Consider the following 27,991-nt stretch of genomic DNA (forward strand, 5'->3'; position numbering starts at 1 on the left):
GAAGCAGTAAATAACAAGGTCATAACAGCAAGAGAAGCATTAATCAAAAACACAGGCTTCTGTTTATTGACTTTAGCGCACACGCCAACAGGTGAGAGTAATTTCACACTGAGGAAAAGACTTCACACTCACACTCAGTCAATCCAGTGCTGGCAATTGTATTCACTTGCATGCATTGTACACGCACACAGCAGGTAAAGATAGTGTACATTGTCTGAACACAGGGCACAGCCTCTTTGGTCAGCTACTTCAGACAATATTTAGAAAGCTAATCACAAGTCGTTCAAAGCAGAAACAGAGCAAAGCCGTAGGTTCACACAAAATCCTACTTTTGACCTTTTGCGGATTCTTTTTTTTTTCTCAAACAGATTAAAGAACGATGACACAGTTCTGCTCGTATACATTTCAACCCACATCATATGCCAAGGTTGAATGAATTCATGCTCTGTGGGAGTCGCACGGTCACATAATCAGACTTTTTTTTTCCCCAACCATTCGTCACAACGTAGAACTATTCCACAAACAAAAAATAATTCCACTGAATAAAGATGTCAGCTTTTCATTTCTTTTGAAAAAATGTCCTGCAAAAAGGGTAAAAAAAAATATAAAAGCAGATGTTACACAAATAGGACATACAAAATCAATAACACATCTCAACATCCTCAATATTACAGGGGTGCAAAGTTTTCATCTTCAATGCTTCCCATTAAAATGTACCCCAACACAAACAATAATAAAAAAGTAATACCAGAAATCAAGATAAAAATGACTTACGTGACTTGATTAATTTAAAGTTTCCTGCACAGCAGAAGATAACTGTGGTGGGAAAAGTGTGGGGGTTTCCAGCTTTTCCTTCTTCCACCAAAACATCCAAACCATTTCCTATTCTCATTTCTTTTGTATTTCACATAAATCTAGTCATTAATGCTGGCTCACTGAAAGGCCCACTGAATGTTTTCTAGCTTAGATCCATGTCAACACAATGTTGCCAGGGCAACGTGATATCAACACTTCCTGTTAGACCTGCGTAAACAGCTGCTGCACTGAGTGCTGCACCCAGAGGAGCTCACAAAGCATTCTGCTCTTCTCGCACCAAAATAACCACCACAGTGAAGTAGAGAGATAAGAGCCCCGTCAAATGGGAGATAACTGAGCTATGAACACTTAAAAATAGTCTTGACTTGTGACTTTTTGTGGCTTGGTGGGATTAAACCTGTATTTAATCTTTGATGGTTTTGATCTGCTAGTGAAAATCAGACAAAAGAAAAACATCCAGCATTGAAATAAATATGAATCCTCTTCACTGAGAACTGATGTAAAAACCTGCGTATATCATGAATTAACTGTGTTTTTCAACCTTGGGATCGTGGGGCCACACAGAATTCAAATAGGGTAATATCTAGTAGTTGATTTAAAAAAAAAATAAAAAAAAATTGATTAAAATTATATTTTTGTATTTTTTTTTGATTATTTATCTTTCAACATCTGTATTCTAGATTTTTCACTTCCTCAAATATAAATCTAGTAAAAAAAAAAAGCAGTATAAAAACAAAATAATGAAATTGTTTTTTGTAATTTAAAAAAAATCATTTTTTCAAATTAAAACACCACATACAATTTCAAACAACTGTATTCTATACTTTAACTTCCTCAAATATAAATCTAGTTAAAAAAAAAAAAAACAGTATAAAAATATCTGAGCTGGTGCAACTTGTCACTATAGTGCTATTCATAAACAATATATCACAAACATAACAAAAATTAATTCCAAAAACTACATAAAATGAAATTTGTCATATCAAAATGGGGTCACGACCCAAAAAAAAAAAAAAAGGTGTGGGAACCACTGTGGTAGGCTTTTTAAATTTCTCATAACTTAAACTCTAGAGTAGCATGAGAATGTGAATACATTGTTTACAAGAAATCCAACTTACAACTCATGAAAAATATTCATTATTTCTGACAAAGCTTACATGTTTTCATCATTAAAATGACTGACATTCACACAGAAAAAAAAGAGAATATCTTTGTAGGTGTTCCCAAAGCGGCATTGGTCAGTTTTGTCACGAAACGGTAAGCCCTCATTGAAATACCAAATAAAAACATGGTGATGCTTTATTTTCTTGCATCACATAGACAGCTTCGGTGTTTATTTTCCAAAGCTAATGCATAAAAACAAAAATGATTTCATGGATATTATTACTGCATCAATTGCACAGGAAAATGTGAACACAACAGTAAGATAAACGTTACAATTTGATTCAGCAATAAATACGTGACCTCTTAACATAAATTTTTTTTTTTTTTTTTTTACAAAAACAAGAGGTCAACCACATTTAGTGTTCACAAAAAGTCACAATGTGGGACAGAAGATGGCACTGTGTACTCTACGTTCAGCTCCAAACAAAAGCCCTTCATTCTGCGGTGGGCAAACATCAGCCTCCATAATAAGACCTGAAGTCTTCTCTATGCCACAGTTAAAGGTCATTGGGAAACATTCCGAACTTTCACCGACAGCCCAAACAGACACTGAAAATATTGCTACCTTTTCAGTTCCAACACTTAACACCCTTTTTTCCCCCCCACAAATAAAAAAAACTAATGACTTTTCAAAATGCAACCTGAACAGATGTTACGTTTCCATGTTTTAAACTACATTTCCCAGGCACTTGACAATAGATAGCAAATGTCCAGTGACGTCCACTGGGTCAGAGCAAAGGCAACAACATTCTGTCTCAAACTCTCACGCCTCAGGCTTCCAAAACAAAAAACAAATACAACCATCCTCCACATGCATATCAAAGACTGTTAGGATACACTGTTTATCACCAAGTTAGCTACTGATTGGTACGTGAATTTACACAACACATGCTGCAAGACTTCTGTGCATTGCTACAGTTGAGGTAGCAGACGCACAAATTCAAGCAAAACCAACGTATAGCCAAAAATCTATTAACCCTGCAAAGAAATGGTAATATATTACAGTGGAAAAGAGCAGAAAGATAACGAGGTAGAGACAGTGATTTGTTTATAGAGGGAGGGGGGAAATAATGCGGAGGTAAAAAGAAAAACAGGAGTTCTCGTTTTTTCTTTACTTGTTGGCTGGAGTCACTTTGGAGGGTTGCCTGAATCTTCACAGAGCAATCTAGTGTCTTCTACATTCTTATGTGGGGCTGGAGCTCTGTAATGGACGGCTCAGAGTCATCCATTGGCAGCACGAGCCGTGTGCCCCTCATGACTAGTTCGTGGTCTCCGTAGGCCAACTCTTTGTCCAGGTCGTCTGAGGTGGCAGCACCGGCACCACCAGCACTGGGGAAGGCTGAGTGAGCACCAGTAGCGTCTGTACTGACTGTGATGTCACCGTAGCTCAGGTTGATTTCACCGTCTGTTAAGATCAGGTCAGAGTCGTCATCTTTCAGTGGGCCCTCATTCTGGAAAAAGAGTCCATTGTTTAGTCCAGTTTGTCAGTTGATTTTCAAATATGTAGCAAAGTGTCCATAGTTTCAGACCCGGACCTCAGACAAACTCGACGATAGTTCAGAATGTCTGTAGTTTCATCACTGCCGGAACTACCGACATTTGGCTTACTGAGAACATTACGTAACTATAGTCAGGTCTGAGGTACGGGTCCGCACCAATAGCAACAGCCAATATGTAATGCAAAATTCAAAGAATTGCATCATTACAGAGGGATACAATATATATATATATATATATTTCAGTTTTACATGTTTAAAAAAAAGAAAAAGGGGGGGATAGCGTATGCTTATTTAATTTCACCTCTTCTCCCTAAATCAAACTTCCTAATAAACTTCCTATAAAGGTATTAGGGGTGTTTATTGCCATGAACCTTTACAAGTACAAAATGTTATGAAATACATTCATTTTTTTAAGCTTGCATGAACAAGTAAATGGTAACTAACAGTAGTTCATGTACCAATATCAAAAACAAATGGTATGCTTATCAAACTGCTAAATTACATTTTATTTTTCAAAAGTTTAACTCTTGCTTCTACAACAGATTCTGATTCTGTTAAGTTCTTATAATCTTTTTTTTTTTTAAATAACCACATCTATAAAAGTGCCCAGTATGTTTTCTGAAAATAAAGTGCATTCACTGACACCTAGTGACAGAGCGTTTTCGTGCTATGCATATGTTAGCGTAAATAAATGTTTTTTATATATAGATTTGAAAATAATAAATACTTAGCACCATCATCATGTGACAGTGCAACATTCATGTCTCTCTGCACCTTTTTTTTTTTTACCTCACAGACAAAAATAGAGAAACTCTCCATTGTCATATTAAAAAAGTTAAAAATCACACTGAGGTTATAAATTACTTCTTTTTTTCCTGAATGTTTCTTGGATATTTCCTGCCAATTGATTATGTTTTGCTTTGTACATTATTTATGCAATTTGCTCGCAAACCAAATTCTTACATTTTCCAAATTTTTGACAGTAAGAATAATAGGTTTGTGTGATCCTGATATCCAACCTTGTGAATTATATGAATTGCTCTTCTTTTTTGAAGAAGAAGAATGAATATAGGCTGTAATGCAGTTTTGTTATAACCCAGATTCCTACACAGCAATTCAGATAAGGTAAGACCAGTGAACAGAAGAGAACTTGGAGTAATTAATGGTCAAGATGGTGTTTTGCTTTGTTTAATACTGAAATGCTTTTTGACATTTTTGGAAAGGATGTATTTGATGTGCGGTTTACAACTGGGATTGTCATCAATAGTAACATTGAGATTATTTTGAGTTGCATGATGATTTATTTTCATTATAACCGATTTAATTCATGATAACTGCCATAGTTTCAGTTTAAATAAAAACCAAGAGCTTCAATCAGCCAATCAGAGATCAACTCTTAAAGCACAGTTCAGTCAGAAATCGTTCTCGTATGAACAAATATCTGACCTCAAAGGCCTGAGGGCTAGTGAGGAAGCGGGCGAGGGGGCCACAGCAAGGAGGCAGCGTGGCTGTGAGGGGGGGGCCGCTGTGAGTGAGGATGGGCTTCAGGTAGCTGGAGAACAGGCTTGAGTTAAGGAAGTAACATGGATAAAGCAAAGATGATTTATGCTGAAAGAAGGAATGAAAATTGGCAAACTCTGCAGTTTACTTAAAATGTTCTATGATTAGAACAAGGCCTTTAGGTGAGGAGCCCAATCGCTGGCCTCTATGCCTTTAGGTAGAGCGCCCTCTGCTGCCTAAAGACATACATTAATAAAATAAAATAAAATAAATCACTAAACGATTCAAATCACAGATCTGACAGTGAAGGATACTTGTGGTCAAAGTTGTACCAAATCCTAAAAAGCCAGGCACTTTCTTGTTTGGTGCTCCTCCTCTCTGTGCCATCCATGATGCTCACCTGAACAAACAGAGTTTTTCAGTAGTATTCATAACATCAGACAACTTTTAAATTAAAAACACTGATTTCTGCCACACTTACAGAGTTATCCTGATCCGAGTCCACTCCCACCCTATTCAAGGAAAACACAAGGCAATGATTCCAGCAGAATTGTTAGTGGAAGTTATTTACCTGAGCTGTGAAATCCAGGCAGGGCTCAACTGGGACCTAAAAAATGGCCCTGGCATTTTTGGCCATAGTGGCCCACCACCATACAATATATGAAAGCACACAACATACGAGAAGATATACCTGCACATTGTATTGTTTCAAAAGTTAAAATAAGGTGTAGCAGCGTACAGTATATTAAAAGTTTCATATGCTGTTTCAACAACATAAATATGCTTATCTTGGGAGAGCTGACCACAGTGTCACAATTCCCATCCTGAATGGAAAGTGGAAGTCAAAGGAACACTGCTAGAGATGTCTTTTCAGTGTTTAATGAAATATACGGTTTATTCAAATACACAATTGTGCCCACGGTAAAACAATTTATCCATGTAAAATGTAGGCTTTACACTGATCTGATCGGCTTTATCGGATTGGCTGATATTTTGCATTTTATGCAATTAATGTGATTGGCTGTAATGTCTTAATTCACCAATCCGATCAATGACGTCATTGTCGTGATAAAACTTTCTGTAGATGCTCCCATTGCATTGTTTTTATCGTCTCATTTACACCGAAGAGTTGTTTGCTACTATTTTGGCCCATTTTAGTCACTTTTCACTCTTTTCATGCAACGTTTTTGCCACTTCTGGACAATTTTATGCCTCTACTCATCGCTGGTCTCAGACTTTATCACCATTAGCCTCCGTTGCTGAGTCGGCCCCTCCTTGCTTGTCTCTCAGCCGAGCAGCAGCAGTGCTGCCTGGCAGCGTTGTCAGCAGCACTGCTGGGTAAGGACTTTATCTTTTTAGCCCACTGTTTCTCAGTGTCCCCTGGGCATTTTTCCTCCTGTCCATTTTTCCTGACTACTAGGTAAAGTTATCACACAGTTTGCCTCCGCGCCCATGAGATCCCGCCCCCACCTGGCTCATGTAGTGATTGACAGCACTGTCGGGGCTCTCTGAGCCAATGATTGATTGACAATGACAAACAATGGACCAATAATATGTGCTGATGGCCGTTGGCTTAGCCAATGATGAGTGGCCCAATAGGAGGGAATTTAGAAAATGAATAAACTTGCACTGCCTCATGTGCCGTCAGATGGGTCATGTCAAAATAATCATTAAAAAAAAAACGTAGCGGGTTGAATCGGCCCACTTCAGGTCGGAAGGTCCACCGGGCACAGATGGCCACTCCATGCCTGAATCCAGGTGTAACATTCAAAACAAGGATTTTTTTAACAGGAATAATTAATTTCACAGACTAAACTGATGAGTTAAAGACAGAAACAATGAAATATAGAGGACTACGGAAACGCATTAGAACATTTCTGATAGTGTAGTCACTGTGCAAACAAATAGGTACTAATAAAAATAACTATAACACACAAAGGAATCTGATGAAGTCAGATGAGGGTTAAAAGTATCAATCCAACAGACATGCAGACACTAATTTTTAGCAGAGGTGACAAGTAACGAAGTACAAATACTTCTATATTATACTCAAGTAGTTTTTTCTGGTATCTGTACTTGAGTATTTCTTTTTTTGGCGACTGCTTACTTTTTAAAACAAATCAGTACTTTCTACTCCTTATATTTAAAAAAATGAGCACGTTACTTTTAAGACCTTTGAAGATGACGTAATGACATAAAAAGTTTAATTAATTTAATTTTTCTTTTTTTACAAATTGTATCTATGAGTCCTAAATTCTCCAGGTGTTCATATAGGGCAACAGATTTATTTGATTTCCATGTACCCATTTTTTTAGAACTTCTTAAAAATGTTGAACTCAAAGCTGCTCTGGCTTTTATTGAGCATTTGCACTTTTTTTTCATTAACACATTTTATTTAAATATATTTCATTTATAATGAGTGCTAAATTCTCCAGGTGTTCAAAGGTAACAAATTTTTTTTTTTTTTTTGTTTTTTTTTTCCATGTACCAAAAAAGTTTTTAAAATATATAATGTGGACTTTGCTGGTTTAAAAACCCTGTCTTATTTTTGATTTGTTTTACTTTTTTACTTAAGTACATTTAGTAGCATGTACTTTTTAAATTTTACTCAAGTAAGGGAGCACCTTCAATACTTTAACCAGAGTCATTTTTTATTCAAGTATCTATACTTTTACTTGAGTACTGAAGACTAGTACTTTTGCCACCTCTGACTATAAGCTCAACCAGGAAGTGATTGTGACAAAAGAGAGGCGATGGTACCGTATGCGCTGGCAGGACAACATCTGAGTGGTTCCACCTCCACAAACCCACACAGTGAAGAAGACAATAAGCAGAGTGGTGGAGAACATCATCTGGCGCGCGTACGTGGCTGTGTCCCGGATGGCGAGGGCAAATGTCATTGCACCTCGAAGGCCTGCAAGGCAATGTGCAGAGAATGTCAAAGATCCCTAAAAAACCTTCATTTGTTCATCAAGCTCATTTAAGATGCAGTAGATGTCAAAAATAAATTGGTGTGCTGCTCACCTGCAAACATCATCATGTGCTGGAAGTTGGATCGAATCTTGTTGCGTCTTCCGAGATTCAGAAGAAACGACAGAGGGTAAATGTTAGCGGCTCTGCCCAGAAACACAGCAATCTGGAAGCAAACTGAGTCAAAGAATAGAACGACAGTGTGGGTACGTCCCAGTTTCATCTTCAATCACTTCTATTGCCTCATTGAATGGCTCATAGTAGATCATTTTTATTTAAAAAAAAAAAATCTATTCTCAAAAGCCATATCCTTTGTATGCCATATTTGGAAAAAACCCTAACTACAAGTAACAAATAAATAATAATTTCTTCATAAACTCATAATTCTTTACATAATTGCAGTTTTCCAGTATTGATGCTAACATGACACTTTGAAAGCACACAGGCTTTGTGTGCAGCAGGTAGGCTGATGCTGAAAAGATACAAAAGCTCCAACGATGAACATGGGATTAAAGACATGGCTGTGGAAGGTGAACAGGGTCAGACCCATGTAGGAGAAAATGAAGTTCTCAGCCAGAAAGTTCAACAGTTCGAACAGCTGCAAAACAGAAGAAATCCATACAGAGCAGAGGAAGAATGCCATCAACAACAATGTAAATGATTATTAATGATGCTTTGTCTCCCAATAAGTGGGATGATGACAACAAACTAATTTTACTAATAAATGTAATCATTACATCTTGAAAAAAGTTTTTTTTTTTTTTTTTTTTTAAGTTAAAGCTGAGAAACTGGTGATTATTTGAAGCACAGTGTGACCTGCTTGGTCCGGTCCTGAGACTCGGGTGAAAGGTTGTTGAAGGTGTAGTGGGCCTGAGTGATTCCACAGAAGAGCACAGCCACCACGCCTGAAACACAGAGGAAATCCATTAGTTTATTTGTAAAATAAATAATGAGTCTAAACTACCAATCGCAGCATTATTATGAAGACAAAGTCATGTCTGCTTTCAGTTTCTTTCTTTGTGTCAGAGTGTTACCTGTGAAGCCACAGGCCTCTGCTAATAGGAACGTGCTCCATGACATGAGAAAGAAAAGTGCCGTCTCCAGCAGCTGGAAATCCCTCAGCTTGGTGAACTTAGTCACGTGCAAAGAAGAGTTAGGGAATCTAATGTCACATGGAATTTAAAAACTAGTACAAACATCTTAGAAAATACACCTACAGTAATAGCAACCGATTCTCCATTGCTATAGAACATATTTCAGAAAAGTTTAGTCATCAAACTGCCTTTTACAAACTGTTCTGCAAGTTTCTAACTTGTAGATGTGCTTGGAATAACTACAACAACAAAAGATATGAGGGCAGTGACGACTCCGGTGACAACTCCCAGTGCAAAGGAGCCGCTGAAAACACCAAGAAAAACCCCAAAGGACTTCAGCATAGCCATGACCTCAAAGGTGTGGCTGTTGTCTCCTTCTGGCTGGTACGCAACAATGGACCTGATAAAACATCAAATACAAACTCAGCGTGCACAATTAAGGAACACTCGGCATGTAAAGAACGATGGGGAGTACATAGGACGCATGCTTTGATTTCACAATGACTTACGACGACAGAACAAGAGCTACAGCATCATTAAGGACACTCTCTCCAAACAGCAGCGCATACAGGTCCACATCCACCTGCAGCTCATTGAAAATGGCCAGGACTGTCACTGTAAGACAAAGGAAACACCAAAAAAACAGCAACATTCACATAAAATATACACGTGTTATAATAATTCTGGACAAAAATGAGGATGCAAGAGTAGAAAAAAATTTGTTAAAAATGTCTTCTCCTTGGCTTTATTTTTTATTTTCTATCTGTTATTTTTCCTCTAATGCACTGCTGTGAATAATCAAATATCTATGACATTATACTGAAAGTATGTCCTGAAAGTGGAAAAAACCCAAGTGTGTCTGTACCTGGATCCGTGGCTGAAACAATGGCTCCAAAAAACAGACAGTCAGTGAAGAAGAATTCTCCATCCAGCTGCTGCAGATACTTCATTAGAACCACACAGCCATACATCAGCAGCCTGATGGAGGAGCAGCAGCAGAATAAACAATCGATAATAATTAACAGATAATATCAATGACGGTCAATAACAGATTATATAGTAACTGAGACTCTGGCGAATTCTTACCCAATGAAAAAACAGGATACGACTGTTCCCATGAAGGCATAGGCCAGAATGGATCCCATGTTGCGGAAAAAGTGTCGCTGAAAGACCAAACAGCTTACAACGTTCATATTGATCATTTAAACACTGAAAAGAAGTAAAGTTATTATTGAAAATACTGAGGAGTGAAATGTAAACAGTTCTGATAGTAGCGTACCCTTTTCAAGCTGTATCCAGCATGAAAGATAATGGGGGGTAGGAGGATATTGAAGAACACTTCAGGGTCAAAGGTCACCTGAGTGAAAGATTTATCAAAAAAAAAAAAATTATGAGAAAACAAAGTAATTCACTGCAGTTTGACCCAACTCAAGTTTGACACATCACACAGTTAATACAAAGAAAGGCATCATGAAATAGTGTCAAGAGATGGACCGATATGGATTTTTTAGGGCCGATGCCGATACCAATTTTTTTCCCATCAGCCTTAGCCGATCACCAATACAGACTGATGATTTTCTTGAGCCGATACTATATTTGCTCCCTCAATTTACATCATAAAAATTACACAATGATTATAACAAATGGTACAAATCTCAATTTTTAAAAAAGGAACATGTATTGAAATTCACAAAGGTGAGGTAGAACGACAACAAGTAAAAATATTTAACAAATATTAAAAACAGGTGATGTAGAACATATTTAACAAATATTAAAAACAAGTGATGTAAAACATATTTCTGCTCTCTGTAAAAAAGAAATTTGGATCGGCGAATGCAGCAGCCCGCATTGGCTGATACCGATACACGTAAAAATCGGCCATTAATATCGGCAGCCCGATATATCGGCCTATCACTAATAGTGTCATTAAAAAAAATAGGTGTTTCTACGCAGACAGACACAAAACATTTAAAATCAAACCAGAATATCCTGCAGGTTTCACTGAAGCCTTTAATCTTTTCACACAGCAGTTTTTTTCCCTTTTAAAGCCATGTAGGTTCAATTAACTGTACTTTCCTGATTGGCTGATTGAAGATTATTATTCAACATAACATGACAGGGTGGGTGTACCTGTACCTTACCTTTCTCAGCATCTCATTGTCCTGTACGTCATCCCCTCTAATCTCTCCTTTTAACGTGTACTCGTAGAATCTATTGCTGACATTGACCAGCAGCGTGGCCGGGCTGGCATTAACATGGCAGCTCATGGTGACGTTGCTAACATCCCGAGGAACGTGAACACCATAACGCAGGATGACGCCCACAATTAGGCCTAAGAGAAGGAGGAGGGAGAAAAAAACAAAGGTAAAGATCAGATTTTATTACATACTGTAAATGTGGATACAAGTCAAACTGAACTACAGCCTCATAGTTTGGAAAAATGCATGTTGTTGAATTTAACTGGAGGATAAGGAACACGAAGCACAAAGCAACATATTTGACATGAAACAATAGTAGTGGCAAACATTTCCAAAAGCCTTAACTACAAACAGCTTCAGGAAAATAAATTAAACGCTTAAAACTTGTTACATTTCAATTACATTCCTTGAATTTTTTGAGAACACTAAACAAAAAATATTTAATTTAATTATCAATATTCTATCCATCCATCCATCGTTGCTAAGGCAACATCCTTAGCAGGGAAGCCCAGACATTCCTCTCACTTATTAATATCAATACTAATAAGAGTAATCCTAATTATTAATTAAACACTATTAATATTACACTTATCAATTTATATTAATAAAATTAAATTGTATAATATAATTTATCTAATTTATTTTTTTAATAGCATTTTTGTTATTTGCTGCCCCAGCTTTTAGTTTTTATGTCAACATTTCCTATTAATGAAGGGTGTCTAAAATATGTTTTGTCATTTCTGAAAAAGATGCAGATTTGTTTGTAAATGGTAACTAACTACTGTTCTTTGGCTACTAAACTTATGTCATTTGAACTCAGACAAAGGTGAATTTAAAGCCAAAGGTAAACAGCGGCTGAATGGAAGAGCTGGAGAAACGCTTTGTGACCAACATTTGAGAAAGGAATGGATGGCTGCACCAGTGTTTACAAAGAAACCAGTATTTCATCTGAGCATGTTGTTGTTAAAAATCCATAACGTTTGACTAGATGGACTCAATATGCAACATAACAAATGTTAGGTAATAGAACTATTACATGACCAAACTCAAAGTGCAGGTTACCTTTAGGAACCAATCTATTACAGGGCCCACAATGGAAACAAACACTTGCAGCCATCAACTCCCACAGTCAATTTAGCACACACACACACACATGCCACAGTAAAGCCGTGGGAGGAATCCAATGTATTCACAGGAACTCATGCATGCAGAAGGTGACTTAGTGCCTTAATGTCACTACAGACATATATACAAAGGACACTGAATGTGGGTGTAGCATCATTAACAGTCGGATTAATTTCACCTATCTGTAATTGAGTAAAGGAACAATTAAATGTTTCTCCATCTTTTATCCAAGGAGATTAAAATGTAATCCATTCTCCTGAGATTGAGAGGTGATATTAGGTGTTTAATGATTACTTACTGTTTAGTAGGGGTGTTTATTCCCTGGCATCTGGCCATTACGATTCGTATCCCAATCATATTTAGCTACACTATAGGATATATTTTAGCATTAAGAGGCCACTGGGGGGCCACTGGTCAGTTTGACACAGAATGTGTCAAATTCTGATAGTTAAGCTGAGCTCCCATGTCTGCTATCTTAGAAATTATCCTTGGTTACTCATGTGTTTATCCACGAGGGGTTTATTTGTTTACACATTCCATATCCATGTTTTGTCAAATTTCAGTAACATCTAATGTGTATAAAACCCAGAGATATCCTCCCTTGTAACTAACTGTGAAATTGCTCTCCTCTTTTTCCCAAAGTATTCTCATGTCTCCTCTGTGCTGTCTTTGTTGCATGCACTGTTTTGATATTTTTGACATACTTACTCTGGATGTAACATTTTCAACTCAAGTGAAGATAAAATATAAAATAAATAACAAAAAAAATCCTCAAATTTTCCTATTTAAAGAACAAACAGTGCAAAAACACATTTTTATATATGGCAATATAAAAATTAAAATCAACACCCTCACTTGGCTGTGTGGGCTATTCTAGTTTGAGGTTTTAAAAGAAAGTGTTATGCAAAAGCTCATGCACAGATAAGAATATTTGTTTGAAGGTTTTAATTTCGTACAAGCATGAATTGTCAGTTTCAGTTTTGGCGTTCTATTTGCACTTAGAATGGGAAAAATTGGTCTTAATCTGTTGTTACAAAGTGTTTATTCATACAGAAACGTATCCATAGACCCTGCGACTATTGACACAAAAACGTACGTTTCCGGACCGTTTCTACATGAGCGTAATGTGCCTGTGTGTTTTCACTGTGCCAGGATGAGTGGTCTAAGTGCCTGACTCAAGAATTCTGCCTTCCGCTGCTGTGGGTTCGAATCCCGCTTTTCTCATAAATGTTTTTTCATTTTAACATATTTAACACAGCAAATTTCACCTTTAAAAATACATATACGTAAAAAAAACAAACATTTTAGGGTATTTCCTGGTTTAGTTAGTGGGATAGCTAAAAATGAGCTAAAATAAAACTGACGGTACCGGTACTTTAAGTCACGTGGTGCACCTATCGCGTCACCTAAAATGGCCAAAGAGGGGGCGCTCCGTAGAGGGGGAGTCAATTGATATGTTTCCGTATGAATAGCCACGGCCTATTGTTTATTTATTTATTTCATATTCACCCAAATTGAAAATGTTATACCTAGAGCGATACAAATGTTATTATTGGGCGACCGTGGGTTCGAAAGGTTCAGGGTTCGAATCCCGCTCTATCCAAGTCACTGTTGTTGTGTCCTTTACACACATTGCCTCGCATGAATGGGAATGAATTGTGCATGAATGATGGTGGTGGTCAGAGGTGGTAGGAGTGAAATGGCAGCCACACTTCTGTCAGTGTTCCCCAGGGCAGTTGTGGCTACATTGTAGCTTACCACCACTGGTATGGCTGATGTGAGTAACTGGTGTGAATGAATAATGATTTCTGTAAAGCGCATTGAGTCTCCCTGAAAAAAGCGCTTTATAAATCCAAGCAATTATTATGTTATTGTTTATTTTTTTCTATTCACCCGAGTTGAAAAGGTTATACCTACAATATATCAGTATGACCAGAGTCAGTCAAATAAATGCATGGTTACTTTTAAAATTTTATTTATTTATTTCTTTTTTTCAAAAAACATCATTTTCTGGCCCAGTATCGTATATCTTCTTGTGAACTTTGCACATCATCCCAACCCTAGTACTTCTAAATATGCAAGATATGCAGTTAGGTTACTACAGTATACCGAGGTTAACATAGTGTGGAAGCTCCTCTGCTTAGTTTTGAATCTAATAAAAATGAATATATCAGGACAGGTGTCTCCATTTAAACACTAATTAAGACCTTCTCAGTGACGTTTGACTGACTACATGATGTCATCTCACCGTAAATCATGGCCAGTCCGGTCTCGTGCAGGAACCTGAAGCGCCGGTGTTTGAAGAGCCAGATGGTGAGGATGGTGAGGGTGAGCAGCATGATGAAGATGAGCAGGTCTGCGCTGTCCTGTCGGTGGCTCTCCTCGGCCTTCTTCTCCGTCACGATGTTTTCCATGGCACTGTCCGTCTCCTGAGGTGACTGGGCTCGGCACAGACTGATGCTCACCGGGAGACTAACCGCCAGTAACAAACACCGACACCGGGAACCGGTGACACGCATTTCAGACAACATGGCAGCTGTAGTACGGACACAAACTGAACACCGAGCTCCGGAAAAACTAACTAAATATTGTCTGTTACTCACAGACAGATGTCAGAGAATAGACGGGAATGGAAATACTAGCGTTGACCCGGAAGTGAAGAAATGTTTCCACGGACAGTAAGTTTGTTTCTTCAGAGTAAAAGAATGACATTGATGTGTCAAATTATATTAATTCCCATGTGGAGTAGCCGATTGAAATATTTTAGAAATCTTATTGTGATATCTAAATGTTTATTTTTAAAAATAGTTTTCTTTTGTAAGGACAATTACGTTTAATGTGATGATTTTATTTTTAAGGATCTCATTCTTTTCCGCTTCCTTAAATGTATCTTAAAATTTTTGTTCGATTTTTTTTTTTTTTTTTCTTGTAAAGATTTATAACGCAAACTGCTGTGAGCCTTGCAACCAAAACAATACCCACATTACCGCATAGAATAATACGTTTTTGCAAAGAAATCCTTCACATCAGCGACCGCCTTCATTAAAAACTTGAAAATAGACAAACAAGCATCAATTGTCATTTACAAGTAGTAGGTATAGGAACATCTGACAGGGTAAAACTCGGTTATAATCCACGTTTTAATCTTCACATTATGGATTGTATTAGGAGAACTAAATTCCAGAAGGTGGCGGTATAGTGCCACTATAAGATAAGACTGCAAGCTGCTTTAAAATAACCCGTAGAAGAAGAAGTGATGCTTCTGCAGTCTGCTACTGCGTTAGCTTGTTGTGGCTAAACACAGGATCTTGTGTTATTTAGACTTTTTAGCTATACTTTTTTGTCGATTCATCTATTGAAGACATTTTTGCACAAGTGTCGTTAGAAACTGTGTTACGTAGAGATGACTTCCAAAGTGAAAGGTACGTTTAGTACAGTAAATGTTGAATGCTAGTATCGAAGGCTTCGTTAGCTTTCAGTTGTGATACTTTTACATTATATTCATCTCTCTTTTTTCAGTATTAAACACATTTGTAGCTCATTGGAAAGCGGTGAGACTATTTATGAACAATGAAATGCAGACCTTTATTACAGTAGCATACACAGGTGTGTTCTGAAGGTTCAGAATCACATACTCACATACTTTATCCCAGGTGGAAGAAATATTACAAATGTAAAGAATACATACTAAATAAAGAAAACGTACATAATTAAGTAAAATACTCTTAATTAAATAAGAATTAAGTACAAGATGTATACAATGATCCAGAAGCTGTGAAATGTGAAAGCAATCAAAATCAGAATTGCTTACAATATAGCTCCCATCTAAAGCAAAGGTTAAACAATATGCATACGTGATTAAAATGTTAACTAAGCAGTAATTATTTGAACAAAAGTCATTATAAATTTGTATAAAAATTGTATTATCTGAAATGTCCAAGCTATTGGGGGTTATTGCACTTAAATGTAGGGTTCTGTGTATGTTGGAAGAAAGGAAACTAGATCGGCCTGCAATGATGGTAATATGATAGTAATGCATCTCTCTCCCTGGTTGTACTTGATTATGGCCATACAAGCAAAAAATAATTAAATAAACAACCGTTAACATTATCAAGTTGCACTTACATGCCTTTTTAAAAGGGAGTGTGAAGTCATAACATCTGTGCTGCAACAAAATCTTAAACATCGAATCTATAAAAAGTATAATTGCATTTATTCATCCAGTGCATGGATTCCGATATCATCTTCAATAATCACATATGAAAGCTTCAGGTATCGGTGTATAAATGATTATTACTTTTGCATCAGCACAATGGGCTAAACACACAGCGGTTCATTGTAGTTGAACATTACAAGCTTGGTTACTCAGGAACCTAACATGTAGCATCACATTTTGGGCCCTCGGCATAAACCATCTTGTTGGTCCCCTACTGTAAATTATGTACACTACATTTTTCTTGCATTGTTATATAAGCTTTCTTTTTTTCTTCACTATATAGTGACACTATATAGCTGGCTTAACTAAATATAAAAAAAATGTGTATATAATGATGAAACTGCTAAAAAAAAAATCCTACATTTTCACTGTGCTGGTGTTTTTAGTGCAAAACTGTGCTTAACAATCATCTTATTTACACACAGTCACCTTTTCATTCCAATATAAATAATCAAAAAATGTTTAAAATGCATTTTCTTATATATATATATATATATCAGACTTCTGAGGGCCCCTGCCTTTGACCCTGGGTACTCGATACCCTTTACCCCCCAGTCCGACACCAATGTATAGCACGTCGGACACACTATGTAGCTTTGTTTTTGATATAGATCTCTTTACTCTAGGTGGGAAGACCTCCTCCAAGAATAAAGAAGATGCTCCGTATGAGTTGGAAAACCAATTTGTCCTAAGGCTTCCTCTGGTAAGATCAATTATTTCAATCTAATGAAATTTAAGCATTTCCTGGAAATGATGCGAGTATTTGTTTTATTTATTTCTTCCCGGGCAGGAGTACGCCTCCACAGTAAGACGGATTGCACAATCTAGCAGCATGAATATGAAAGACAGACTCACTATCGAGTTGCACCGTAAGATGATCTATTCATATTACCACCACTTATGGAGATTGAGACTTGTGTGATGTCCTAAAGCAAATTTTATTTCTTTTTCTTCTCTCATTTTTTTTTCCTTATAAAAAAAAAAAAAAAAGTGGATTTAAAATGGAAAAAGTGTTTGAGTTTAAAGTTTTCTTTTTTAGGATGCACTTATCTATTTCTGTCTCATGTTTAAGAATAAAAATCTGAGGACATTTAGGATGAAAATCTTTAGTGTTAATTACAGTATTTAAGATTAATTTTGTTATAGCTATATTTTACAATTTTGTAATATTCGTTTCTGTATTTGTATCTACATATGTCTAACAATTACTGTTCTTTCTAGCCGATGGTCGTCATGGGATAGTCAGGGTGGATCAAGTCCCTTTAGCCTGTAAACTGGTGGATCTGCCATGTATGATTGAATCTCTCAAGACTGTGGACAAAAAGACTTTTTATAAAACTGCTGATGTTTGCCAGGTAAACTGCTGCTGTGAAACAGTTGGTTACATTCCTAGGTTGAATTATGCATTTGAGTCTTAATCCTTCTATTATCATTGGGGTCAATTTGACCCTATTCAATGTTTATCATTAAAAAAATAACGTATTGGTGTTCCTCTGGGGCCGATTTGACCCCAAGCTGTTTTAGCTGTGTAATCGTCTTGTCTGTGTGTGACCTATGTGTCTGAGACAGGACTTTATAGTGAATAACCCCTAATATGTTACAAAAAAGAGATACAAATAAGTAAATAAATATGTTTATGAGAGGAGGGAGGGGTGGGGGCGGTCACCAACATGATTCATTCTGTGAGAGAGTCATGAATGTGCACCCCCAAATTAGAATTGTAAGGGGTGGGTGTTTTTTATCTTGGTAAAAGCACTTTGAACTGCATTTTTTTCTTTTTGCAAAGCACTTTTTAGAAATAAAGATTGTTTTGACAAATGAGTTCTAATTTAAAACTTTGGCCTGATGGTAGCACTACAGAACAGGTCACACTTTTATTATCAAGGGGTTATTTATGTATTCAACAAATAAATAGAGTGCCTGACACAAAAAGTTAATCAACAATTTTCTGAAAATCATTTTCTGAAGGTAAATATCCCTGGGCTCAGCTTGACCCCAGGAGTCAAAAGTGTTGGTAATATTTGAGGATAATAGCAGGGTTAATTATGATATTTTTGACACAAGACAAACTGAGGGCTTTTAAAGCTATTAGTGTCAAACAGAACTCTTACTGACAATAAAAAATAATGCTACACTTTTGTCACATTTAAAAATAAAATTTTAAGGGTTGCTATTAATTTGTGTTGTGTCTTTGTGCCAGATGCTTGTTTGTACACTAGATGGAGACCTTTACCCTCCTTTAGAGGAGCCAACTGGCACTGACCCTAAAACCAAAAAGAAAGACAAAGACAAGGACAAGAAGTTTGTTTGGAATCACGGAAGTAAGTAAATAAAGAGCTCCAACACGACTGCCTTCGCACCAGTTTGTGCTGAGAGCCAGACTCATCACATTGGACTATCTTTCTTGATTAATCAATGCACTTGAAGCTCACTAATGCAGCCATTTCTTTTTAGTCACCTGCCCTCTGAAGAACACACGCAAGAGAAGGTTTAGAAAGACGGCAAAAAAGAAGGTTTGACATTTTCATTTCCCCCCCAATCTTTCCTCCCATTTCCCATCAGTCTCTTTAGCATCGTGTTTGATGATCCATCTCTAGTCTCGGCTCTTTTCCAACAAGACATTTACATTTCATAAAACAGGAAAAGTGGTGAAAGTGAAAACTAAGATTTACATATAAATAAAGGCTTTCCATCTTGGGTTGCCGCAAAGGCACGTGGAAAAAAAGTCATTTTGCGGTGGCTTTGATCAGAGTGGGAGTGAGTGAGCATGAGCACTACACTTCTGCTTTGCCTTCTGAATAAATCTTACTGAAGGTGCTCTTGATATTGATTTGGCCCCTTCAGTTTTTAATCGCTAATGTGCCTGCTGGCTCCCAGCCAGTTGATGTAGCTGAGTAAGAGAGCGTTTACATGTGCTAGAGATGCTACTAATGCTACACCCCCCCCTTCCCCTCTCCCCTCCCCCTTTCTCTCTATTACAGTACATTGAATCTCCGGATGTGGAAAAGGAAGTAAAGCGATTGCTGAGCACAGACGCCGATGCTTACAATGTTCGTATCCTTCTCGATAACTGCACATATTCAGAATCTGGAAAATATTTTTACTTCAGAAATTCAGGGATGTACGACGGCTTATTAGGTTCTACATCAAAATAAAACCAATTACTACGAGATTAAAGCCGTAATATACTGAGAATAAAGTCCTAATTTTATGAAAATAAAGCCGTATCTTAAACTCCTAATGGTGCAGCGCTCACAATTCCCTGTTGAAATGAACGCAACGAACATAGATGGCACTGAAGTCGACCAATTCCAGCCAGTTCCTCATCCACCAAAGAAGCTATTTCCTTCCAAATCAGTCTGGTTCTTTTCTCGGAACAAAAGCAAACATCTGTAAAGTGGCTTTAAAGTCCTTAAACTGATAACAGTGTGGGGATGATGGGCCAAAAGGCTCAGTATTTCACCATGTGTGAAACCTAAAGTGAGAGAAAAATCTCACTAAATACAGACAAGATCCTATTTGTATTTGCATTTTATTTCAACTTTATTTTCATTATATTACGACTTTAATTTCAAACTACAAATTTATTCTTAAAATGTTACAATTTTTAATCTTATAGTGCCTTGATCAATCTATCTGCCATACCCACCATCACATTATTTATCTGATCCTTTGGTAACTTGAGGAACAAATGAGAGGTCTTCATTGAAATGGAAGCTGACTAACATTAGAATGACAATTGCAGATTTCAAATGTAGGTTGCAAGTTATAAAAAAAAGAAACTTTTGCAACCCTTATTCAAACACTTTATTCTACCTACCACAGTTAAAACGTCTTTTTAGACCTTGGAGAAATGTTTTGTACTTTTTCTTTTACTTTAGTTGGTTTTGTTTTGAAAGTCATTTAAATTTTTCTACATTTTTAGGATAGAAAATGTACAAAACCCTTATTATTGAAATGTGATGCTTAAAGTCTGTGGTGTATGAAATAGCTGGTAAGTTTACAGTATATTTCAGGATAATTATGAACTCACTTGCTTCCATTTGCCAATTATCTAAAGCCCATGGGGTGTCTTCATTTTTCCTTCACTCACCTGATGTGACTCTATCGCCTTTTATGAGAAAGATGTAATGTGTGTCTGTGTGAAGAAGCTGTTTGTACTCGAATGAAACTAAACTTGCACGACAGATTAAGAGCACAGCAGGGCTGCTGTGAGTTGCTGCTTGCTGCGTATTAATTATCCTGTCTTAGTAGATCACAATGAATCTGGATCCTAATGATAGTTTCAGTGCATGAACACAGACACATACTTTACTGAATGAATCCTCAAGCTAACGGCGGTTCCCGTTGAGCTCCGTCTGCATTTTTACCCTTCAAGTCAGCTTTAAAGGAAAGTTCATCAAAGTACCACAAGTTTTATTCATCATAGGACTTTTAAGGAACGAGATGAAAAATGTGTTAATCTTAACTTGAAATGTTCAGGCTATGAAGTTATAGCAGAGGATGAGTCGAAGGAAGCGGATCAACACGGTTCTTTAGGCAACCTGGACTCCTCCCCCGGGACCTCGGGACTAAAAATGGGTCATGGATCTTCTGGTAAATGTTGTATGTTGTAAGACACATCATGTCAATGGTAAATTAATTATTAATTATTTTAGGTGAATTATTAAGTGCTTAATCATTGCTTCATTAACTAATTATATACTGTACATTTCAAGAAAAACTTATATGATCTCAGTCACCCAGTTCATGTCCTGATAGCTTAGTTCAGGCAACTGCACTTGAAGTTTAGCTGGGAGAGGTTTCAAGTTTTATACTGTGGGGTTAATTAGCCTTGATGAACCTATTGTGTGACAGTAGTATATTAAAGGGTCCTTAGTATTAATTTACACAGGTAAATGGTTAAGAGGTCTGGGCTGGGAAGATGGTAATGGGATTATAGATATTAGAGAGGTTGTGGCTCAACTTCCCTCCTGTATTCAAAGTGAGCACCTTAACATATTTCTCTCAATTTCATATCAGTTTTCTTAATTTATTCCATAATGATTTTTCTGTGCAAAATAGGTAATTTTAGGATAAAATTGTATTTTTCTTTAATTTATGAAAAAGGAACGGCACATTTATTTGTATAGCACATTTAAAAACAAGGCTATTCAATGTGCTTTACATGATTAAAAAGTGCAACAGAAAACAATAAACCATTTAAAAACCAATAAGAACATTAAAATGAGCAGTAAAAACAGAAACGGATAAAAAAAAAATAAAGACTTGCACCAAACTTGCTCTGATCTAGCACACACTTTCATTAAAATTTTCATCTTTTATGCTAATTTTTTACTTCAGTGTCCTCTACAAGTCTAAAGTTTAGTTTTTAGATGTAATCGTCAACCATACTGGTTGTTCTCGCTTCATTTTACATTCCGACTGGTTTCTCTCAAGTAAAACCACAGCTGTAGTCTTTGGAGGGTTTTTTTGTTAGTTTTTTTCATATTTTTAGAATATTTGTTCCTCTGAATTCATGCAGCTCCTTCTTTGTGTTCCTTTTAATAAACACCAACGTGTGTTCCGCATGGCCAGCCCAGCGTGATGAGCTGAGGGAGATCTTTAACGACATAAGCAGCTCCAGCGAGGATGAGGAGGACGAAGGGGACCGGCACGACGACGAAGACCTGAATATCATGGATACAGAGGACGATCTGGTCCGACAGCTCCAAGACAAACTCGACGAGTCTGATTCCACCCAACATGAAATGGATAGAAACACCCAGATAGGTAAGAAGCATAAACACACACGGATAATATACACAATCTTATTCAAGTGTAAAGACATTTATTTATTTTATGTTTGAGCTGCTGCACAAACAGATTTAAGCTTCTCAGATGTTTGAGCTTTAGCTCTGACAAAGCAAACATCTTCCCAGAATCCCTTTCAGCTCGTGAAGCAGTGAGTGGTTTGTTAACTGAACAATCAACAGTGTCACTTCTCTCCACAGATGATCAGAGACAATGTTACAATCTAAACAAACGGGAAAACCTCCTTTAGTTGAAAGATATGATCAGTTTCTCATGTTACTGATCATTTGACAGTATTTATTGTGAAGGTTGTTTGTTTCACTCGAGCTTCATAAATTCAACATTAACACGACAATACAACATTTATAGTTATTTAGCCATGTTAGCGCGCGATATGTAACAATACCCAAATTGTTATTAAAAAAAGTAATAACACCAAAATGTAACAACTGGTCAATAATGCAACAAAATGCTGGATCCAAAACGTATCAACTTTTGCAGCTTTTCACATCAGTGTCATCATTACATTATGGGGCAGGCAAAATATTTTTTCCTAATAGTAAGTAAGTCAATGATTTATGGATTAAAGGGCTTATATATATATATATATATATATATATATATATATATATATATATGACTACACCCTTTTGGAGAACTGACATTTACATAACCTTGACATTTTTGGTAACTTTTAAAAAATATTTTGCCTTTCCCATAATGTAATAACGCAAAGTTAAGTTTTGGGTTCAGCATCTTGTTACATTATTGGCCAGCTCTAACAAGTCATATGAGAATGAAGATGTTGATTTAGTGTTATGAATAAAGTATAGATCTTAAGCTTTGAGACATTTGGAGCATTTTTTTTCTTCTTTTTTTTTTTAGCTAATGGACCAAGAAGTCGAATGTGGATGAAAAATTAACAAACAGAAAAATCAATATGAGGACATTTGAACTACCGTACTTTCTGTCCCTTGCGTTATTAAATTCAATAGGCAGGCTGTAAGTGTGCACTAGAGTCTACAGTTTTTCAACCTTTTTTGAGCCAAGGTACAACTTTTCATTGAAAAAAAAAAATCCCAAGGCACACCACCAACCGAAAATGTAAAAAGCCTATATTAACAATATACAGTCATTCTTATCAAAGTCTCTTGAATAGGAATCAAATAAACAAAGAAACACAAAGAAAAAGGTTTTAATGATCTTTGTTATTTCTTATTTTTAATAAAAAGTGCAATTGATAATCTGCTATCATTCTTAAAACAGTTTTTAATAGGACTCAAATGAAAAACACATTTATTTATTTTTACGTGTATGGTAATTAACAATATGCAGTCTTTCAAATCAAAGTGTCTTCAATACAAATATAAAACCAAACATAAAATGTTATTAGAACTACAATTGAACTTTGTTCTATTAGATTTTGTTTTGTTTATATAATGTATTTTTTTATATTAATGTAATTTCACATTATATTTATATAATGTATACAAATATATTATTCATAGTACGGTAGTAGATGCACATTTATAATGCAATTTTATAATTCAATTTTGTTCTGTGTTGAGCATTGTTAGTTTTCAAAAATGTTTTTCAGAGCAATTAGGTGAAATTCAACAATTTCTCACAGCACACCTGACGATATCTCACGGCACACAATTGTGCCCCGGCACAGTGGTTGAAAAACCTTGGACAGCCCTAACATTAGGACCAGTAAAGTCTTAAAAGGCATTAAATTCATTATTCTAAAAATAAGGCCTTAATTGTCATTAAAATGTCTTAAATTCATGTTTAGAAAGTCTTGCATTTTAACATATAATTATGATTGTCATAATGTTGATCATTTCAAAATAAATGGTAACATTCATTAAAAAATAAAATTATAAACAACATGGGAAAATGTAAATTTAACAAAAATTGCCTGTGCAACAAATATTTTTCTTAATGGGTTTTATTTTTATATATGTGTTGTTGTTTTATAGATTTCTGGCTATTTTTGTAGTTGTTTTTGGAGTGATTTTAATTATTTTAGTCTGTTTTTTTTTTGTGTGTGTATTTTCCCCCAATCTTTTCCCAATTATGTTTACTGTAAAGTTGGTCTTAAATTTGCTTTCAAATGGCAATAAAAAAGTCTTTAAAAAGTCTTGAATTTAATTTGACTAAAGCTGTTGGGACCTAATTCAGATGGGATTCGGTGCACATGATCTCACCCAAACAAACTGAAGGATTTAAGTGAGTTTGACAGCTTTCAGCTTTCCACATCACTGAGTATTTGCTATGTCAGCGGTCATGGTCAAAAGTCAATAATATAATGTCATTATTTGTGATTTTCATGTCAGCAAAATTCTAAAACAACCAGTGCTTGGGTTTGACCTGGAAAACTCAGTTTAGATTAAAAGGTCTGATCCTGCACACCTTTAAACATGTAGCCAAATGCTTGCATAGTGCAGCTCTGACACACACACACGCGCACACAGTTACACGCTGGCAGTTTGGTCGTGACAGGTGTCATGGTCTAGCGTTGACGGCACCATTTCTCCTTATCTACATACACAAAGCTGTCAATTGACTGTAATAGTACTCAGCTCTGCTATGGCCTCCTCAGTCCAAGCTGTCACTGTAATTGTAATTGTGCCTGTGTGCATGTGTCTAGCAGCAAAGCATGATTCTAATAAACGAGTCCGCAGGGATCCATTTCTGGACAAAATTTGCACATTCTAACAGCTGTGTAAGTGAATTGGGAGCGAGTGGGATGAGAGTGGTGCATATATACAGTTAGTGTGAAAGATGGTGGCCACAGGTTGTTGTGAGAGCGAGGCCATCATTTTGACTGGTTTTAATAAGAACTTTGTGGAGCTCTCAGCAAGTTGATGTTGAAATGGCTCTTAGAGCTTCTTTTTTGTGACATTCGTCTTTTTAAAGGAACAGTGTTGCCATTAACTACCATTTATACAAACTAAGCAGTGGTATCTTTTGGCTGTACCTGTGGTTACCAACCTTTTTTGGATTGTGACCCCATTTTGATATCAAGAATTTCTGATCAAGTTTGTTATACCATACTGCAAATACAGAGAAGCCAGTGTTAGCAACAAGTTGTGCCAGCTCAGATATTTATATAAAGTGAAACTTTAGAATACAGTTGTTTAAGATTGTCTGTTTAAATTTGTAAAATAATAATAATCAAAAAATTTAGAATTTGTTTTTTTAATCTATTACTAGACATTTCATCCTCCCTTGCATACAGTAAACAACTCGTGTATAAACTTAAACAGGAAGAGACTGAATTTTGCACAATTATTTTAGACAAAGGCATCTGTATAAAATAAAAGGTTTGTCAAATGTACAATTCGTTTTTTAAATAAAATAACACCAATTAGTTCAATTTAAAATAAAAATAAAAATATCCGGTAATCAGTGGTGTTTTGGTGCAGCGCATTAAGTTTAATGTGGTTGGTCAGCTATGATGTGATTGTTGTCTGGTCATTTAATTTTTTTGTAGTTTCACAATATCTGTTGATCATTTTAAAACAAAAACAAAACAAAAAATGTACTCCTAACGATTGGGTGTAGAAAATGTAAAAATACCCCTAAAAGCAACTCAATTACAGTAACGTAAGTACTTGTAATCCTTTACTTTCACCTCTGGTGTTACTCTTTTTTTATGACTCAGTCTTAGTCTATTTATTGTCTTTCTTCACAAAGAGTCACTCCCACATAAACCTTGTGTTGTTTTCCACAGTCATGGAATACCAGGTGCAGATCAGCAGCATCAAGGCCAAGCTGCATGAGACCCGAGCTCGGAAGAAGCAGCAAGAAGAGCTCATCATGAAAGTGGAAAACCAGGCCCTGAAAGTAAGCAGGAAACATGTACACAGTCTGAAAATACAGTAGGTCTATGGACACAGTGCTCAGAGGCACAAGTGTTCATGGATAGAGGACATTTAATGAAGTCAATTATTTCGTTGTGCACTAGAAATGATAATAGTTTGAGTAAAAGATGAGCAGACAATGTTCATAATGCCACTTAGAACGCTCATTGCCACACATGTAAAGGCGGTCAAAGCTGCATCTTTTCTTGTTGCCATCACTGTGGAATTGAAAAGGTCAAATGTCTCTGACTGGCATTCCAAGTGGCCTTTTTATTGTTGGTGAGGCGATGGTGTTAGAAGCTGTCCATACATCCAAATGTTTGCAGCAATAAACATTTAATGAAATGAATTGTTTGTCTCTCCTCTCTCACAGAACCGTTTCCAAGCTTCGCTGGATGAGATTATTCAGCAGGAGGAGCGAGAGATGGAACAAGTAAGAATTTTTTTTGTCTGGAAAACATTAGCTGTGAGTTTTTCTGAATATGAAACTTACAGTAGGGGCCACAAATCTGTGATTGTCTGATCCTAGGGTCACATTATTATCATTCATGTCAGAATTTAGAATAATGACCAAATGGACAAAAGGTTTGTATTTTTGTTGCCTTTTGGGGTATTTTCCAAGCATTTTCTGTGTGTTTTTTTTGCCGTTGTGGTAAATACTGTATTTTACATACACATTTTGTGTGTTTTTATTCTCTTGTGTGTTATGTTATTTTGATGTTTTTTTTTTTTTTTTGCCATCCTGTGTTTCTGAAATAATTGTTGTTGTCCTTTAGTGCAGAGATTCCCAACCTTTTTCGGGTCGTGACCCCATTTTGATATCACAAATGTCCGACGACCCCATTTTTCTAGAATTTGTTATTGATTGTGTTAAAGTTTTTTACAAATACAGAGTAGCCCGTTTTTATTTGAGAGACTTTAAGTATAGAAAACAGTTGTTTAATGTTTATTGTGTGTGATGTGTTCATTTCTAAAAAAAAAAAATAATAATTTAAAAAATATATAATTTTAAGCAGGTTTTTTTTTTTACCTATTTCATTTTTTTGTGACCAATTTCTAGAAATTTTAGGCGACCGCAAGGTTTGAAAACCCTAATTAGTACATTTTTTGCCAAGAAATTTAGTGTGCTGTATTTTGGTTGTTATTTTGTGTCATTTAGTCATTTTGTGCGTTTTCTTTGGGGGCTGCACAGCATTTAACGGGGGCCAAATGTGGCCCCGGGGGCACCAGTTTCTCATGTCTGGTCTCACTACTCTGTAAAAATAATTTTTGCAAATTGCACTGATTTATCTTCCAATTTTAACACAGCACTTTTCATGACAAATTGTGAAGTTTGCTTTGATATCACTGAAATGTCTTTTTGTTCACAGTTACCACCTTTGTACAAATCTGAGCTTATGACTACCTTGATGTTTCTTTTAGGCCATTGTATTATTGACAAATGAGCACAGTCAATTGATGTAAAGTGACATGTTAATCATTATCCACTTAGCCTGCAATTAGACCTCGGAGCAGGCGGGCATCAATTACAACCTTCCATTTTCTGTTCCAACAGCTGGCCTCCCTGCAGGAGCAGCTCGACTCACTGAAGTGACCAGCAGGGGGCAGTGCCATGCCAGGAGGGAGCGAAATATCTTCATTTAAGTAAAATGACTCTTGTCCAGACGATGTGTTGCTTTTTGTAGTTGAGTTGTTTTTTTTTTATTCTTATAAATTGTTAATTTGGAACTTAACAGTTTGGCTTCCA

General features: G+C 36.3%; 2 protein-coding genes across 4 annotated transcripts; one reads left to right on the plus strand and one right to left on the minus strand.

Annotated features, from left to right (window-relative positions):
- Positions 1 to 35: 35 nt before the first annotated feature.
- Positions 36 to 15,029, minus strand: slc9a6a (solute carrier family 9 member A6a). 2 transcript variants are annotated; one of them, XR_003674938.1, is made up of 17 exons: positions 14,615 to 15,029; positions 11,185 to 11,375; positions 10,323 to 10,400; positions 10,130 to 10,206; positions 9,909 to 10,021; positions 9,553 to 9,658; positions 9,302 to 9,443; positions 8,984 to 9,089; positions 8,766 to 8,854; positions 8,434 to 8,547; positions 8,004 to 8,115; positions 7,740 to 7,893; positions 5,461 to 5,491; positions 5,294 to 5,379; positions 4,926 to 5,031; positions 775 to 3,431; positions 36 to 581 (listed from the first exon to the last, which is right to left on the minus strand). XR_003674938.1 is itself a non-coding variant. In XM_028459513.1 (16 exons), the coding sequence occupies exons 1-16, from the start codon at positions 14,895 to 14,897 to the stop codon at positions 3,156 to 3,158; spliced, it is 2,064 nt and encodes a 687-aa protein (XP_028315314.1). In that variant the 5' UTR covers positions 14,898 to 15,029; the 3' UTR covers positions 36 to 3,155. The 2 variants fall into 2 exon arrangements, 1 of the variants encoding a protein (XP_028315314.1); XM_028459513.1 differs by having other exon boundaries at positions 36 to 3,431.
- Positions 14,905 to 27,977, plus strand: taf7 (TAF7 RNA polymerase II, TATA box binding protein (TBP)-associated factor). Of its 2 annotated transcripts, none has more exons than XM_028459516.1 (12): positions 14,905 to 15,044; positions 17,209 to 17,285; positions 17,373 to 17,451; positions 17,804 to 17,937; positions 18,783 to 18,903; positions 19,037 to 19,095; positions 19,564 to 19,636; positions 21,065 to 21,178; positions 22,160 to 22,354; positions 26,115 to 26,227; positions 26,618 to 26,677; positions 27,800 to 27,977. In XM_028459516.1, exons 3-12 carry the CDS (start codon positions 17,415 to 17,417, stop codon positions 27,836 to 27,838), a joined length of 945 nt encoding a protein of 314 aa, XP_028315317.1. In that variant the 5' UTR covers positions 14,905 to 15,044; positions 17,209 to 17,285; positions 17,373 to 17,414; the 3' UTR covers positions 27,839 to 27,977. The 2 variants fall into 2 exon arrangements, with proteins under 2 accessions (XP_028315317.1, XP_028315315.1); XM_028459514.1 differs by lacking the exon at positions 14,905 to 15,044 and adding an exon at positions 15,619 to 15,788.
- The last annotated feature ends 14 nt before the right edge of the window (positions 27,978 to 27,991 follow it).

This window comes from Gouania willdenowi, chromosome 10, assembly GCF_900634775.1.
Source record: "Gouania willdenowi chromosome 10, fGouWil2.1, whole genome shotgun sequence".
Taxonomy (NCBI): Eukaryota; Metazoa; Chordata; class Actinopteri; order Blenniiformes; family Gobiesocidae; genus Gouania; species Gouania willdenowi.

Coding starts and splice junctions, on each gene's coding strand:
- slc9a6a (XM_028459513.1), bottom strand. CDS start 14,897: ATGTTGTCTGAAATGCGTGTCACCGGTTCCCGGTGTCGGTGTTTGTTA. Junction 11,376..14,614: donor CGGACTGGCCATGATTTACG/GTGAGATGACAT, acceptor TCCTTCTCTTAG/GCCTAATTGTGGGCGTCATC. Junction 8,855..8,983: donor AGAGGCCTGTGGCTTCACAG/GTAACACTCTGA, acceptor TCTGTGTTTCAG/GCGTGGTGGCTGTGCTCTTC.
- taf7 (XM_028459514.1), top strand. Junction 17,286..17,372: donor TTGTCCTAAGGCTTCCTCTG/GTAAGATCAATT, acceptor CTTCCCGGGCAG/GAGTACGCCTCCACAGTAAG. Junction 19,096..19,563: donor GAAAGACGGCAAAAAAGAAG/GTTTGACATTTT, acceptor TCTCTATTACAG/TACATTGAATCTCCGGATGT.